General features: G+C 36.3%; 1 protein-coding gene across 2 annotated transcripts; it reads left to right on the plus strand.

Moving 5' to 3' along the window:
* Positions 1–3,982: 3,982 nt before the first annotated feature.
* Positions 3,983–17,034, plus strand: elavl2 (ELAV like neuron-specific RNA binding protein 2). 2 transcript variants are annotated; one of them, XM_043222360.1, is made up of 8 exons: positions 3,983–4,127; positions 7,569–7,658; positions 11,813–12,056; positions 12,607–12,710; positions 12,791–12,944; positions 13,066–13,291; positions 13,368–13,406; positions 16,239–17,034. In XM_043222360.1, the coding sequence occupies exons 2-8, from the start codon at positions 7,587–7,589 to the stop codon at positions 16,567–16,569; spliced, it is 1,170 nt and encodes a 389-aa protein (XP_043078295.1). In that variant the 5' UTR covers positions 3,983–4,127; positions 7,569–7,586; the 3' UTR covers positions 16,570–17,034. The 2 variants fall into 2 exon arrangements, with proteins under 2 accessions (XP_043078295.1, XP_043078296.1); XM_043222361.1 differs by having other exon boundaries at positions 11,816–12,056.
* The last annotated feature ends 1,331 nt before the right edge of the window (positions 17,035–18,365 follow it).

Raw genomic sequence — 18,365 nt, forward strand, 5'->3', positions numbered from 1 at the left:
ATTATTTCGCACGCTAGATGACATTCATGGTTTACTTAAATAAATGGTATGTCTTAGACTATTGTCATGAATAGGCAAAGTATGGTTTAGTGATTTAATTACTGCTTATAGAAATAATGTATACTGGGTTTGTTTTTTAAAGTAGAACAATCAAATTTTAGGTACATAAATGCATAAACATAAATGCACTACCTGGCAAATCTCTGAATATCATCATTCATGAAAAATCTATGCAACTTGTCTTACTCTCTTTTCAATCTACACTGTCCAAAGTTGAGCATGCAGTGTTTTGTGTGTGGAAAAGACAATGTGTATGGGCTCGACTCATTACGGGACTCATGGAGCAGAAGAAAGCTCTAACAGTTCTGTAAGCCGAGAAAAATACTAAACATTTGACAAGGATGTTCTTAAATCCATAAACTCCAGAAATGAGTTCACAGATGTCTTTTCAGTGTCTCAATGATGATGCTTAGATATGGACCACCTTGACAACTGAGCTTGAAGAGTCTTAAATATGAACAAAGTCTGCAGAGTGAATCTCATTAGCACTAGCTGAAGCTGCTGCAACTTCCTAGAAAGAAACAGAAGAAGAGCCTGAGCAGCATCTTCTAAGCTGCTTAATGCTGGCGGAGAGGGGGTCCATTAAAATGGAGCTTAACAGCTATTTACAAACAGTTTAAGTTGATGGAGGCGACATGAGGTCAAATTTCCATCAAAGTCTCGCCATATGTGCACAGAAGAGAAAAAAAAAGTTTATATCAAAGACCAGAAATGAATGTTAAAATCAGAATAGACCAGAAGTTAGTTATAGTGCCTTTAACAATACAGATTGTGTCAAAATACATAACAGTATTAAAATAGAAAATAGCGTTTCAGCAATGTATAATGACAAGATTAAACACTCGATTTTCAGTTAAATTATTGAATGCAGCGATTTAATCATCCAATACAGTTTTAATAGTATCTGTGCAATCAGATCAAGGACACTAAGTGTCGCCAACAGAATGTTAATTTCAAAACAGATGAATGTCGATGACAGAACGGTCTAAACCAAACTTTAAAAGAATAGGATATCAATTTCGGAATAAGAAAGGGATGCATGTTAATAGCTAAGATTAATGTTAACTTCAGAACAAAACAGAATTAAACTTTATCACAGGACAGAATTTTTTTATCTGCAATTGTTCCATCCTTTGATAATATTTTAATTTTGGGCGATTTCAATATACACGTGTGTTGCCCTTCAAAGCCTCTGGTAAAATCATTTTTAAAATGTATTACAATCATTTGACTTGAAGTGTTTCTGGCCCAACTCATAAGCATGGTCATACGCTTGACCTTGTATTATCTTTGGGTTTCCCTGTTGATGGTGCGAAGATTGCTGATACAGCTTTTTCTGATCATAAGATCATCATTCTTTTTCATTCAAATTTTCTATGTGCTGCTTTGAGCACTAATGTTTCAGTCTCTGTTCCATCTCGTGTACTTTCTCCCTGCACAGCAAGTAATTTTACAGCGTTTTTTTGAGGTTTCCCCTTCAGTTGCATTGTTTGAGTCTCCTTCTCCCTCTACAGATTTAGAAGAGTTGGTTAACTCTTCTTGTTTAGATGTTTTAAACATTGTGGCTCCCTTTAAAGTGAGGAAAAAAAAGGTCAAATCACAGCCCTGGTTGAATAATATCACCCGTGCTCTTAGGCAGGAGTGTAGGAGGGCTGAACGTAAATGGCTTAAAGATAAAATGCAGGTTTCCTATGGGATTTTGAGTAATTGTTTGAGCGAATATCAAAGAGCTGTGAAGTTAGCTAGATCAGGGTATTTTTCTGGCATCATTTCCAGAAATCATCATCGTTCCAATGCACTTTTTTTCTGCTGTGAATGCTGTGCTCCATCCTGATTCTACTTCGTCATTTACTCCTTCTCTTGACATGTATTTAAACTTTTTTATTGGCAAGATTACTGGAATTAGATCTCAGATTTCTTCTGTTAGAGGTGACACTATTGCTTCTGTTGACCCTGTTAATCATCTGACCTGTTTTACATCTGTTTCTTTGCATCAGCTCAAAGAAATAATTGCTCATATGAAGCCTACGAGGTCTTCTGGTGATGTGATTCCTTCTTCTCTGTTTAAGCAGGCAGTTGATTCAATTGGTCCGAGTGTACTATTTATTATGAATCTTAGTTTGTCATCTGGTGTGGTTCCAGCGAGTTTTAAGCATGCTGTTATACAGCCTCTTCTTAAGAAAAAAGGCTTAGACCCTTGAATAATTTTCATCCCATTTCAAAATTGCCTTTTATATCTAAGATAGTGGAAAAGAAAACTTATTACAAATTTTAGATAGATTCCAGTCAGCTTTTAGAGTTGGTTATAGTACAGAGTCTGCTCTTTTGAGGGTTTCAAATGACGTTGATTCTGGAAGTAGTTCTGTTTTACTTTTGTTAGATTTTATAGCAGCATTTGATACAATTGATCATAATGTTTTAATTGATCGACTTAGGGATCAGGTTGGTATTCAGGGCTTAGCCCTGAAATGTTTTTCATCCTATTTGAAAGATAGGACTTTCTCAGTCAGTCTAGGGGAGTTTTCTTCTACTGTTGCCCCTCTCGTCTGTGGGGTACCTCAGGGTTCTGTTCTGGGGCCTATTTTATTTTCCCTTTATATGCTCCCTTTAAGTGCTATTTTTGATTTATTTACCACTGAAATATGGGCAAAAGTGTACTATTCAATGTCTGCATGACTGAAGTTAAGTGCTGGTTGGCGAATAATTTTTCTTCAGCTAAATGAGGATAAAACAGAGGTGTTTTTACTTAGTAACAAGGCGAGTGTAGAAAATGTTTATGATTGCCTGGACTTAATTCCAGGTAAAAAATTATTTAGCGTGAGTGCTTTGATGCAACCTGTGTTGTTAAAAGCGCTATATAAATAAAAATGATTGATTGATTGTGAGAAACCTTGGTGTTATTTTTGACTCAAATTTGACCATCAAATCAATGCTGTGGTTAAGAATAGCTTTTTCCACCTTAGATCCATATCTAAATTGAAGCCTATCCTTTCTTTTGGACATATGGAGAAGGTTGTTCATGCTTTGGTCATCCCGACTAGACTACTGTAATGTATTTGGGTGTGAGTCAGGCCTCTCTCTCTCATTTGCAGCTTGTCCAGAATTCAGCTGCCAGACTTTTAACAGGTACTAAGAAAGCACATTACTCCTGTGTTAAAGAAACTGCATTGGTTACCCATAAGATACAGAGTTTATTACAAAGTTGCTGTATGTTTATAAGGCTTTGCATGGTCTTGCACCAGAATGTGTAACAGATTTAATCAGCCCTTGTAGATCTAGTAGATCTTTGTGCTCAAATGACCAGTTGCTCCTTATGGTTCCACGTTCCCGTTTAAAAAGCAAAGGTGACCGTGTTTTCTCTGTTGCAGCTCCCAGGCTCTGGAATGACCTTCACTGTATGTAAAATCCTCCCCTATATTGAGTTTGCGTAAAACTTGTTTGTTGTCTTATGTTCGCATTTATTCTTATGCCCTGATCTTGTCTTTTTATGTTATTTTTATCTTTTATTGTTTCATTGTACAGCCCTTTGCTTCCACTTGTGGTGTTGAAAGTGCTTTATAAATAAAGTTGAGTTGAGTTGACACAGTATATTCAGAACAGAAAAAAAATCACTTTAGAACAAATCAGAAAAGAAGAGAGTCTCTGATTGGTCACTGGATTCATAAACTCAACAGAAATGTATGCAACGCTGCAAACAAGGCCTAAAAAGAAACCTGATGCAAGAACCATCCTCGTGAGATAAGGTCACAGAGGATGCGCGAGACTTACTGCTATAGTACGAGTACGCGCTCGTATAGTAGCTACTCGCATTAGTACGCAGCGTGCAGCTCGCGCTCATCACACTTTGATCCGCGGCACCTGCGCTTCTCAAAGGTCCCGCGCCCCGGCATGCCACCGACCTCTCAATCACTAACCTGTTCAATCGCGAGCGACAGACTCGCTGCGGAGCTCCGTGATTGGCTCAATCACATGCCAGTTTATTTAGAGCCGCCGTTTCCCGCCATCGCCCCCCTTAACGCGTGAGCGCGCACATCAGCATACGCCATTAATTTATAAACCGAATTAAGGTAAGAAATGCGCTTTATTTCACTCATATTTGCTCCGTAGATATGCTGTTTTTGTTTTGGCGCTGAACGAAGAAACAGCGCGCGTTAAACACTTGCGTTACTTTGTAAGAACGTGTAGCAATTAATGTTAATAGCGTGTACGGCGTATAATTATAATTGTAGAAATTGTTTGCGAACTAAGTTTAAACTAATAACGTCGCAAAATCATTCGGTTTGTTCACTTACCGACATAACTTACTCTAACGCTAGTTGTGTTTACACGTGTAATAGTGTATACTTCTATGAATAAAATATGTGCGTTGACTTCACAGATTTTATTTTTGCTTTCCAATAGAGTTTAGTCTTCCCGTTTTCACCTGCTGATGCTTGTTAAACTGATACACAAGTGACCTCTGACCTCTTAGGCTGTGTATGCAGGCTAGACTAGTCGAGGAGATTGTGTTGGTTAGTCCGCATGAATGAGATTTCCTTCTGCCTTCATTCACAGCGTCAAGGAACTTTTTACCTGAGTTTTTTTCAGTAGGGCTTTTTGTTGTAAAGGTCAGTGTTCGCTCCTCCTGTTCAATTGTCCTCTGAAGACTTGCATGTTGTTGTGATGTTGCATTCAGATTTGTTCATGATATGCATGCTCTTCAGTAGTTTGGGAGGTACTTTTTAGTGTCCATGCACTGAAAATGAACCTTGTATGTTCAGTGTTAAAAAAACCAAACGTTTTTACTCAACTGTGAATGCTTATAGTTGCCATTAATTTACCCTAATTCACCAATAGTAGTTAAACTTGGTGTTTCAAGGGCTGAGCAGGTGTGTTGAATGTGAAACACTGATTTGAGGACCCAGACGCTGCACCTTTATCTGACCCATCTGTTTCAGGATGAAGTGAAACAGGTGTGTTTGATTGGGGAGTCATCAAAAACCTATGGTGTTGAGTAACCTTTAGGACCAGACTTAGAAAATGCTGCTTTGTAGTAGTGTAGCTGTGTGTATGCGAATACACACTTGATTTTTAAAGCATTTCAAATTTAAGCACATACAGAATTAAAATTTAGTTATTTACCAAAAGAGTGAGAAGTTGTTTTTGTTCCCAAATAATTTGAATACTTTTGAATGGTCTTTAAATGTTTTTTAACATTAATCTCACTTTTGTGATGCTAGACTTTGTTGTTTGATATTTTAAGTGCTTTTGAAACCACATTGTGAGAATTGTAGTGACTTCAAGAGTATATAAATCATTTAAGGATGCTTGGTGAATATTGAGCACCACCCTGCACTCTTTCAGATGGAAAACATTTAGTCTGTTTTGAGCATTTGGATCTTTTTGGATAATTATGGATTTTGATCTCTTTGGTGTCAGATGCAAAAAGCCTCTTATGTTTATGCTCGGTTTTTCATTTTAATGGCAATAAAAAGATCCCATAGCCTGACTAAATGTTTATTAAAATGCATAAATGCATTGCACATGCCCATTTTACTTCTCCAAAAATATAAAAAATAAAACACATGGGCAGTGTTGGTGAAAGTTACTTTTGCAAGTAATGCATTAAAATATTAAGATGTATTCAAATGATAGCAAATTTAAAAGCCCTTTCTCACCGGAAAATCTCAGGCTGAAGGAAAACTTTTCACATCTGTACAGTAGAGTACAGGAGAAGGTTCAGTACTCTTCAGCAATTAAAAACGAAGCACAATTGTAATTTTTGCTTATTAGTATGGTTGAACTGGATCATCAGAGTTATTGGTTAATTAATTGCATATGAGAGTTATAGACTGATATGACCGTGCTAATGCTAGGTGTGTACAGCCAGCAAGATGACGCTAAAACTGCAGCAAATAAAACTGTCACAGGCACTCAACACATGGTTATCGGTCAACAAATCTTGATTAGCACACAATGAGTCCATGTCCGCTAATGGCCAATTCACAATTTAAAGGCTCATTTGAACAGATTTATTTTAATGAATGGTTAAAACGACTCATCTGGCCAACACTCAACTCACAAGGCATTACTGTCTGAATTGGTGTGTATCAGCTATAAATGGACCCGATTTACTCAGAACACATCAGATGAGACCATAAGTATGACTTAGCCTTGATTTATCCTTAATGATAAAATATTTATCCTTAATTCCCAGTGACTTTAGATAAATTATAACAATTTTTAGTAAATTACCTATAAAACCTTTTAGTCCGGTGACTGTTAAAATAAAATTAATCAAAGTTTAATGCTTTTCAATATTGATTTGATTATACCAAAATAATTGTCAGGTCTAGCAAAGAAGAATGCTACAAAAATATCTTTTTACTGTGTAGACCATCAGCCAATACAGAAGACCTGTGTTGCTGTCTCCGTTTTAAAATGTTAGGCGAAAGGATTGTTCTTGCCAGTAAAAAACGCATTAGTTGTTTTCTTTTTTTTTTTTTTACCTGCATGGCATTCATTTAAATTGTGTAATGCACATGGGTAAATTTTCACTGTATTAGTTGGACAGATTGTTCAACGTTCTTGGATGGAAGGCAATGTTACTCAATTCAACAACTAAACTAAGTTTAGTAACATTTCCCAAAAGAGATCAAATTTGCTAATTAACAATTGTATAGCCTTTTAGCATTTGGATGAGATTTGATTTGGGAAGTGATTGATTCCATGTGCACTTCCAATTAGGGTTGTGCTGGTCGATGATAGCATAGTTATATATTGATTATAGTCAGAGATATTACCTGTGGCTGATACATTAACCTGAAAATAATTGCCTTGCTATCTATCTTATATCTAATTAATAGGCATTGTTCCATTATTTGTTTTCTGCATTTTACGGCATTGCATGTTATAACCATCCACACACTATTCTGTTGTTTATGAAGACAAAGGTCAGTCATAGTCCTTATTCACTCGTTATAAACCACAAACTGCAAATGTGATGTACACTACCAGTCAAAAGTTTTTGAACGGTAAGATACTAGTACATTAAGATATTCTTTACTAAAATAACCATTTAAAATTAGTTTTCTCTGTGTAATTCCTGTTTTAAAGCTCAATTTTCAGCATCATTCAGTGTCACATGATCCTTCAGAAATCATTCTAATATACTATTTTGCAGCTCAAGAAACATTTGTTATTATTATTATTAATGTTGAAAACAGCTAGGGTAGTGTGGTGTGACAATTTATAAAACATCTAGTTCTATTCCTCGATTCTGCTTGAATTCTGCTTATTTCTGCTTTTCTACCATTCGAGAAATTTTATCCAAAGTGTGGTCTTTTCGTGAAGACCTTAAAGAATCATATCAACTTGAGGAAAATACAAAAATGACTCCTTTTAAAATTGCTATATAAATTTGCTAAATAATTTTAGGTTTGTAGAGGATTGGGTGAGTGGTGGTGTTTTCCTAAGTAGGGAGCTGATGGGTGTGTAAATGACTGACTCTGATGTGCTCTTGTTTGCAGACGTCCTCTCCAGCCGTCATGGCAGTCAGGCTGTGTGATGTGGCTTCTCTTCTGAGAAGCGGCTCGTGGGCAGCCGAGCCGTGGACTGGGGTTTGTGGGACTTTATTTCTTCTTTAATCACTGTCAGTTCGGTGTCACCATGTCACATACTAGAGCTGTGTAGATTTCTGTACATCTGCACAGAAATTAATTTGATCAACTGTCAGCTTGGCAAATATCAGGCCAAATGTCCCATCACAACCAAAGCAATCCATCAAAATAAGTGTTCAGATGAGTCATTTGTGTTTGTAGGGTGAAGTAGGCTATGTGATTCATTTTAGGCTGTGATGCTGATCTTACTCTCGTACTGCAAATTGGAGGCCCCCCTGGTCCGGGGTGGTGGTTGAGGTTTTACCAGGGATGCGTCGCAATATTGGAAATATAAACCGTAAAGGCAAGAGTGGATATCACACAAGCAACGTTTGTGCAAGACTTAGCGCCGGTCACAACAATATGCCCTCGTGGGTGTCCGAGCATAATAACCTCTCCCGCTCACTGATTTCAGAAAAACCTATGTGCCTTCTGTTCTGTGTCTGCTGTTCATAAAGTATATTAAAAAAAATAAAATAAGAACTGGAGCATTTGATTGGAACACTCTGGAAACTTTTTTTCCTACCACATGCCAAGCTAACGCGGTTGTCGGCATTCAAAAGGTACAATTGTTGATTTTTGTTAGCTACGGATCAGTGAATTTCTTACAGATTTCTGCTCATTCGTATTCAGACAGCCTACAGATGAATTGGCACTGTAAGACTACATTTGAATGCTTTATTGAGAGAGCAATTGCAACTGTTTAAATCATACTTTCACTTGAAAGTATTCAGTATCTAGAAGGAGCCAAAAAAATAGAGAACTAGCTTCTCAAGCTACATGTTTAATATGCAGATTCTTGCTGAATATGCAGTTATATTACAGGCCATTGGTATGAACATGATGGAGCAGTAGTGGAGTGCTCTTGGAGCGAGTTATCAAAACTGATAACTAAACAATATCAAAACTGACCGCCATTAATTTTCTAAAAGGCTTTGGCTTTGAATAAACATGAGCACTGCACGTTTCAAAATCGAAACCCGGTGCAGATGTTTTTTATATCACTGTATTTCTGAAACAATCAGAACAGTCGGTTTCATTTCATTTTGCATGTAATGCCTGATAAAACGGCATTTGTGAGCAGAGCGTTGCATTGTGTATAGCTGTTACCAGGTAAAACCTCATCTTCCACTCTGCTTCACCCTGGCAGAGAATAATTTTGCATATATATGCGCCATCACAAATAGAGTGCAAGTCTGCGGGAAACACAGGTTTAAAATGGTTTTATTTCTTTTAATGTTTCTCTTGTGGCACAAATATGCTGAAAACAAATACAAATGTATTTCATGTTTAGTTAAATTTTCTAATTGTATGCTATACCTGTATGTAATAAACAAATATTTTTTTAAAAATTAAAAAGCATTTTCAATGGAGTAGCCTCACAGTGTGTTAGTTATGCGGTGGACTACTTTAATTGAAAATGCCAACTACTTGTAAATAGTAAAAAAATACAATTTAATGCTTTTAACTATCTCTGGCTATAATCAATATAATGATCATCATCTTTCAATGCATGCATAATTGTTTTATCTTGTGGCCCTCCCACAGTGTGTGCCCTGCGTGCCACTCCGCTACACCATGACTGAGCATGGTGTATATCAGGGGTTTTTGAAACTTTTCAAATGTACTTTTTAAAAAAATTATATACCATATTTTCCAGAAAATAAGTGGCACCAGGTCAGGAAAAAACGCAAGTTGCATTGGCACAGAACAATTTTATTGCATTAAGAAATAATGCACCGTAAAGAAAATGAAACATTGAGGAATGTTATAAACATTTGTAATATTTTACTTCTCCTTCCAAATCATTTAAATGTAATTGTATTGAGAACAGAGCTAGATTAAAAATGTACAAAATAAAAATATTTATGCAAAGCATTATAACAAACTTATTTACAGGTGCATTCTGTATTTTTGTTTGTTTTTTTGTTAAAAATGATTTAAAAAATCAGTTTTTGAGCAAATAATTGGCTTGTTCAAAACTATTGCCATACTTTAGCCAGATTCACAATGGTTAGCTTATGATAATGTTTTCTAATTGAGTGGCAATTTGTGGGGAACTCAAGCATGCTGCCATGCTGTTGTCATGTCTGGGTTTTGTTCAGTGCTGAGTTATGCGAACTCATGAACTCAAACTCATTGTGTTATAACAAAGAGTAGACCGGGTGTAAATATGAGATTCATTTTGCAATGTAGAATAGGGGTGGGCGATATCTTATAGTTTGCCATATACTCCATATAATTGCCTAGTTGATGACGTAGTTTAGTGCGTGACCGTTTCTGTGCAGAGTAAAAATAAGCATGGTGGAGGGTGAATGTGAGGCTAAGGAGGAGCTTGTTGTGAAGCGAGGAGCTACCTCCACAATTTGGAACTTGTTTAGCTGTAGAAAATCACATGTGGAGCAGTCTACTGTAATATGCAAGCTTTGCAGAAAAAAGGTATAATGGCATAATGCAATGACTGGCAAAAAATACATTGTACAACAGAAGTTAAGCGGAGTAACCAAACCTCTTGTATGTAAAGTTGCCACATTTTGTTAGATGATGAAGAGGTTGCAATGGGCAAGTTTGGCAAGTTTTTGTATTTATTTATTTATTTTTTTATCCCAAAAGTATGCATTCCTAATTAAGCAGTTAATTCTGTATCGAAAATTTTGGAAATGTTGTCACTGTTGAAAGACGGTAAGAAAATCTGAATCTATATTGACCTATTAAGATTTTGCTTAAACCTAGATATTTGTGTACCACTGTAATTATCATTTTATCTTTCAGAGGTAAATCAATAACCGCATTTTAGCAATATTTCAGATGTAATGTCAAAAAAAAGTCAAGTTGATCGTACTGATTTCCAAGTTAAGAATTAAGAACATTGACAGTAAAACGCATCACAAAATGCTACTAAAACGTACTAAAATAAAAAAACCAAACATTAGCAGAAATGTACTACAGTTTTGTTTTTTAAAAATAAATATATGTATATGTGTGCGCATGTATGTGAAATGACAGTGTTTGTCCAATGTTATGAAACCAAAACAATTTTCCCTCATGAAAATTCATGATGAATGATGGTGGTAGGTTACATATACAATAGCCGCTGCCCTAAGAACAACAAAAAAAAAAAAACAGGTTTATTGAATCAAATACACGCTTGAAGAAGCCGTGCACAAATCACTCTTTTAGGGACATTTTTTTTTTCAATAGATTCAAATCAATCAAATTGTTTGATTGAAGCTCTTGTTAGTTCCTTAAATTCACTTTTCCCTAATGTACCACATCATAATTCTATTTGTATAATGTGTTGAATTAGCGGAGAAAATTACTTTTTTAATGTTTAAGCAGAACAGAAATGTTGTAACTGATGCTGAAATGCAAACATACTCCACCCAAAAATGAAAATGAATCACTAACTGTTCTGGACTCGTAAAAGCTTTGTTTGTCCTTGGAACACAATATAAGATATTTTAGAAAGTGATATGTTATGAAAACCACTGTCAAGGCCGAGAAAAGTGTGAAAGATAATATAACAGTAATGTTATTAAGTGGTGATTTAATGATTTAATTTAGTTTTTTCTAAATTAAAAAAATAATAACATCAATATTCATTGATTCGTCACCATAGCACGATTTTGGAGAGAATATCAGCTAAACACAAATAGTTTATGCTTTTCGGTTGCAACGCAAGGCTATGCTATTTTCATTAAAATCAAAGCATAAAGAATCAGATGTATACTTGGTACACAGAACGCAACACAGACACATAACAGCTTACACTAGTTGTGTTCAGTGGATACTCTAAAATCAACCTATGGTGATGCTACAGTTGCCGAATCATTGAATGAATAATGAATTTTTATTTTTGTCTCTCATTTCTAAGCCTTGACAGTGTAAATTGTTTGGCAGTCAATGGACAGTCACAAGCTTTCCAACTTTTATCTAAAATATCTTAAATTGTGTTCAGAAGAAAAAGCTTTTGTAACGACATGTTTTCATTTTGGGGTGGAGTAAACCTTTAAAACGAACACACGCTGTGGAAAATTCTTACGACTACATTCTACGTTTTAAATAATCTGAAGTGTTCCTGATTTATAACTTACTGTGTGTGTTTGCTTTTATAGCAGGTGATCGCTGCCATGGAGACGCAGCTGTCCAACGGGCCGAGCTGTACCACCAGCAATGGCCCCAACAGCGTCTCTAACAACTGCACGTCACCTGTGGAGATGCCCAACGGCACAGAGGACAGCAAAACCAACCTGATTGTGAACTACCTGCCGCAGAACATGACACAAGAGGAGCTCAAGAGTCTGTTCGGCAGCATCGGAGAGATTGAGTCCTGCAAACTTGTGCGGGACAAAATAACTGGTATCCATGGCTATCTCTAATATCATCAGTAACAATCAAACATAAAAGACCTGTTGGTCCAAAACCACTAGAAAACAGTAACAAATGGCTGTTTTTTTTAAAGCTGAAAATATATCTATTAAACTTAAGGTTAGTGGGGGGGGGGAAATGCTGCAATGAATTTATTTTTTTTACAGAATTAGGAAAACCTTTATTTGAATCAAAAGGAAAAATATATAAATAGGACTGGGTGATATGAGTCATATCACGATATAAATCATTTTCTTCCATGATAACGATATTACAGTACAGTTATTTAACTTTTTTTTTTGCTTTAATATATTTTTGTTGTTGCAGTAATTGTATAATTTTTGCTAAATGTTGTCAATATTACAAATCATACGAGCTTAAAAACTGTTAATAACAAGGGGCTCAGACAAGTAAATGGTCAGTGATTTAATAAAAATAAGAATCTAATTACAAGCAATAAAAAAAAAACACTGAAGTGATTTAGTCAAGAGCAATGAGAGATTTTCTCTTGTGCTCATAAATCCAGTGTTTGTGTGTCTAGGTCAGAGTCTGGGTTATGGCTTTGTCAATTACGCCGAACCCAAAGATGCAGAGAAAGCTATCAACACTTTAAACGGCCTCCGGCTGCAGACTAAGACTATCAAGGTAAAGTCTATCTGAAGTGAGGCTGCTGTCACAGTACACGTCACCACACATAAACAGCGTCTACGTTTTTGTGTGAGCAGGTGTCTTATGCACGACCGAGTTCGGCCTCCATCCGTGATGCTAATCTGTACGTGAGCGGTCTTCCTAAAACTATGACCCAGAAAGAGCTGGAGCAGCTGTTCTCTCAGTACGGCCGCATCATCACCTCCAGGATCCTCGTGGATCAGGTCACGGGTGAGATCTTTTTATATTAAAGTGCTCTTGTGATTAGAATATTGTAAGGTTAATAATTTGGTTGTGGGAGTCCTACAGTATTTTTTTCCCTTTTTTTTTTTTTTTTTTTTTTTTTCTTCAGGCGTGTCCAGAGGTGTGGGGTTTATTCGATTTGACCGGCGTGTTGAGGCTGAGGAGGCGATTAAAGGGCTGAATGGACAGAAACCACCAGGTGCCACTGAGCCAATTACAGTGAAGTTTGCCAACAACCCCAGTCAGAAGAGCAGCCAAGCGCTGCTGTCCCACCTGTACCAGTCACCCAACAGACGCTACCCAGGACCACTGGCGCAGCAGGCCCAGAGATTCAGGTAGCTGCTGGCACGCACTCACTGTGCTGGAAACTGACTTTGACTCGAGTGTAATTTCATTGTGTTTGTGTTTTAGGCTGGATAATCTGCTTAACATGGCATATGGAGTCAAGAGGTATGTTAATTTGACCTGTTGTTTGTCAGAAGTCTATTAAAGCAGTGAGTTGGTGATTTTTAGATATGGCAGGGGATCCAGACCATGTATACCATGGCACGAATCAACAATATTGATTTATAGCTGTTATTGCATTGCTGTGTAAATCAGTTTAATGCTTTTAGGGAGTATGTGAAATGTGTAAATCTAGGGGTGTAACAGTACCTCGTTTTCGACATCATGGTTTATGGTTTTGGTTCAGTAGGAGGAAAAAAATTATTATATACATATTTATAATTGTTTTTTATTAAACAATGGTTTACTAAACAAATAGCTTTTTCCTTTTTCTTCCTTTTTAATAAGTTTAATTGCAATTAAAAATGTACTTTAAAAATCTAGCACAGCTGCTGCTCTAAGCTATATTGAGTCCTTTTACTATTACTACTAAGGTTAAAATTAACAACAGAGCCTAAAACTCAAGTACTAATTATTTTTACTATAATAAAATTACAAATTTTGTATGTAAACATGTTTTTTTTTTTTTTTTTTTTTAACCTTCTAAACTATAACAATTTTATTTGTTGTAGAAATAGAATCATTTACACAACTTGCTTCATAAAACATTTACACATTTTAAATAATTAAGACATCACTAACAGGTAAAGTCAAATATAATTAGTATATAGCCTAATATTTCTGCTGTCAGAACTGGGGCATTTATATGGTGATCTGTCACGCCACATAAATTCATTCTCTTTGAATGATTTGTTCGGTACTCTGCACACAGAACTGAAAGATCCATATCAAAATAATCCTTTGTGAATGTGTGTAACGTAAAACAGCAATGAACTAATAAACAACTCATATTTTAGTTCCTATCATTCCAGAATAAATTCTAAATTTAACACAATATTTACAAGACTAGATAACATTTAGAACATTAATTAAACATTTACATTTATTAGAATACTAAGTTAAAAAAGTTTTAAAGCGAAACTGGCAGATGGGAAATGTGCTATACAAATAAACTTGAGCTCAACCCCTTATTCAAAACATTTATAAGCATAGATAGTATAACAAAATAAACATACAAATGGAATAAACAGTGCTTTTTTTCAGGTAAGTCTAACAGTATTCAGATACCGATTAATCAAATGTAAAATATCACTGTATGTTCTTCATTGTATAAACTAAATCCAATAATTGTTAGTGTCCCTATTGTGCCCTTTTTTAAGGCTCCTAATATTGTTTTTGGAGTCTCTTACAATAGGTTATAGGCAAACAAGGTGAAATGCTTGTTTTCTCAATATGCATTTAATATCACCTAATTTTTCAGCGATTCTCAAACAATTCTTTTAAAGCAATTCTAAGTAGGCATTTGCAGGTCTAGTTGACTAAAGAGTACAGCTCCTAATAGTTGTGAATAGATTTGTGTTCTGCTACTCGGGCATCTGCGTGACTCTCATCTTGTCTACAAAGGACTCGAGCGACATGACATCGAAAAATTCAACAGAACCGGTTAAAATCCATGATCTTGTCTTGACAAATTCCCAACAGTAAACTGATGCCTTGTTCTATTTATAAAATAAATGACACCCAGTTCAAATGACTGACAATAGTTGCTTTTTCGCATCCAGATAGACTTTGGGGCCATTCATAAGTCACATTCCAAATCTTCTGTACTTGGATACTATACTGGATCTTTCCACTGCTTTTGACATGGGTAACCGCCAGATCCTCTTGTGAACCCAACTGGCAAAGGGCATCTCAAGAAAAACACTCCAACAGTATGAGTCTTACCTCTCAGATAGATCCTTCAAGGTATCTTGGAGAAGTGAGGTGTCCAAGTTGCAACATCTAACTACTGGGGTGCCTCAGGGCTCAGTTCTAGGACCACTTCTCTATCTACATGGTGTCACTAGGCTCTGTTACATTTAGAAACATGGCTTTTAATATCACTGGTATGCCAATGACACTCAGCTCTACCTGTCATTTCCGTCCTAAAGATAGCTGCTTGCAGATTTGCTTTATACTACATCAAGCAGATCAGGCCTTTTCTTTCAGAACATGCTTCAAAACCCCTTGTTCAAGCATGTTTTCACCAGGCTTGACTATTGTAATGCTCTTTTGGCTGAACATTAAATAATTAAAAGATTAATACTACTGCTGTCAGTCGATTTATTAAAAAAACAAAACTATTCACATTTTTCTGAAATTATTTGTGATTAGTCCCACTTTACATTAGTTTTTAAATATACTTCACTTTTATATATACTTTATATATTTGTTTAATGACGTCTTATTTTTTGACTAAAGACCAGGATCACCAAGTAATGCTGATTTCCTTATTTAAAAAATCCCCTAATATTTAACCATTGACTATTTTAAGTGAACTTAAAAAAAGCTTTACATAAACCCAGTATAATAAATGTTAAATTTAGCTAGGCTACCTGTGCCCCTGTAAATTCATCTTAAATTTCTTTGGATTGTTGGGAGATGCATGTAGAAGTTATTTAAAATAAGCACTACAGTATTGCATTAAAAATAGTCTGCCTGTTGCTGAAGTGAAACTGGAGTGTGCGTATGAGATGTCTCCAGTTTGATGTAACAGTAAAGACGTTCTGCGACTGAATAAATGATCTCGTCAAGGAAAAAAAGACAGATATATCAGTTATGAGTGGGGTGGCCAACCTTAAGCTCCATCCCTGCATCAACGGCGTTAGATAATTTTAATTCGTTAAACTAGAAAAAAAATGTATCATCAGCATTAACATGCTAATAATAGGCTAGCATAGAAAATGGTCTGTATAGTTGTTTTAGCTGAAATGCAGTGTTTGTGTTTGTTTTTGGCAGTAGATTCTCACCCATGACCATTGACGGGGTCACCAGCCTAGCAGGCATCAATCTCCCGGGTCACGCCGGCACGGGCTGGTGTATTTTTGTGTATAATCTGGCGCCAGATGCCGACGAGAACATCCTCTGGCAGATGTTTGGCCCGTTTGGTGCTGTGACTAATGTAAAGGTCATACGAGACTTCAACACAAACAAGTGCAAAGGATTTGGCTTCGTGACCATGACAAACTACGACGAGGCTGCTGTGGCAATCGCCAGTTTGAATGGGTACCGGCTTGGGGACCGGGTTTTACAGGTCTCCTTCAAGACAAACAAAACACACAAGGCCTGATTGAGTGACATTACGCAAACTTGACTTTATATAAATGACAGGAAATATTTCATGAATTTTTTTTTTTTTTTTTGGTTTGTTTTTGTTTGCTTTCTTAAAATAGTTTACGTTTTAAAACATGCGTTTAAAGATTTAAGTAGAATAACAGCTGACTGTTTAAGTGTATTTATTTTGGTATATAATGTTGAAGATGACCTCCATGAGGCTGAGATGGAGAGCTTTCCCGTGTTGGTGTTCCCATCTCTCCTCATGAGCCTCTGTGTTGCAGTCCACTACATGTGTGTACATGAATCTTTAGTTGAACTTTTTTAATTTTCTTTGTGCTAATGGCAATCTTTATGTTAAATATTTAAATAAGTATAAAACAAGATGTACGTTTTTTTGTTTTTGTTTTGTTTCTTTGTTTTTCTTTTTGAAGTAATTTGAGTTTGTTTTTATTGTTCAGTACATCAATAAATATGTTGAAGGGAAGACATTCTGTATTTCGGTTAATGTTAATTTGTTCTTTTTATTGTACATGCTAGGGTTGCAAATTTTGGTAAAACTCCAGTCAATGTGATTTTAAAGTGTATTATAGCCTACGCAGTACTAAAGGCTTTGCATGCTTACAGTCATGATAAAAATGCTACGCTAATGAAAATACCAGAGATCGCTTAACTTGATATTTGATTATAATCATGTATTATTTGGTTTCATATTTGTTCTCACTCCTCCATGTGCCTTTTGTTTATACCGGACTGCTGTTCCCCACAGGATTCTTGGGTTACTTCAACTGAAGCAGCTAAAAACTTTGATTTGAAGTTGATTTGAGAACTGTTTTACCTACAAGTAAAGTTTAGTTTGTTACCTTTTCAATCCTAATGAGTTTGCACTTCTGTAATCTCAGAGGGCATGCCTGTTCTGGGTGATTAGGAAAGTACACTGGTCTGCAAGGGAGGAACATCCAGGTTATGAAACCTAGCAAATGTGGACAGTGAGGCCCAGCCAGCTGCCACACAGATCTCTGTGATTGACACACCACTAGACCATGCCCAAGATGAGGTGAAGCCTCTGGTGAAATAGGCTTGTATTCCCTTGCAGGCCCAAAGAAGAGCAAGCTAACAGAACAGTGTGAACTAGTCACCTAGATAGCCTCTGCTTTGTTTCTGAAGCTAACAAAGGAGTTACTCTGACTGCCTAAATGGGGCAGAATGCTCCATGTCAATATTTAGAGCCCTGACAGGGCAGAGCAATAATAACTCCTGGTCCTCCTCTGAGGGAGGAAATGCAGAGAGTGTAATGACCTGCGCAGATCACTTACGGGCATAGGGCCATCTTGTAGACAGGGCTCTAGTCTCCAAAGAAGTGTGTTTAACACATACTCTGGGAGACTTGCAGGCTCCCATTGGGCAGCCAAATGTGCAAAACCCAGAGCTTGGGCCGGGTGTCATATTGTCCTGTGACTGATACTGTGTGCGTTACACTGGCTTCTGCCTTCTAGCCATGCTCTTCCATTAAAAAGTGGTACAATAGTCCAGATTTCAAAGAAATAAATTTTAACTCGGTGGAGAGAAGTACAGATTTGACAGGAATTGCAATGTGTATATTATAAATGCATTTGTGTGGTTTCCTATAAAGATTGCAAAAATTACGATTACATCATTTAACATTCACTGACTAAAATGATGTACATCTCTACCTATATAAGTGGCCTTTCTAATCAATATACTCAACATATAATATATACAGTTACAATAAAACTGTGCAAAATGGCGTTAACGCATATATTTACATTGATTCACACATGCTTTCCACTT

Source organism: Puntigrus tetrazona, chromosome 22 (genome assembly GCF_018831695.1).
Source record: "Puntigrus tetrazona isolate hp1 chromosome 22, ASM1883169v1, whole genome shotgun sequence".
In the NCBI taxonomy this organism is placed as follows: Eukaryota; Metazoa; Chordata; class Actinopteri; order Cypriniformes; family Cyprinidae; genus Puntigrus; species Puntigrus tetrazona.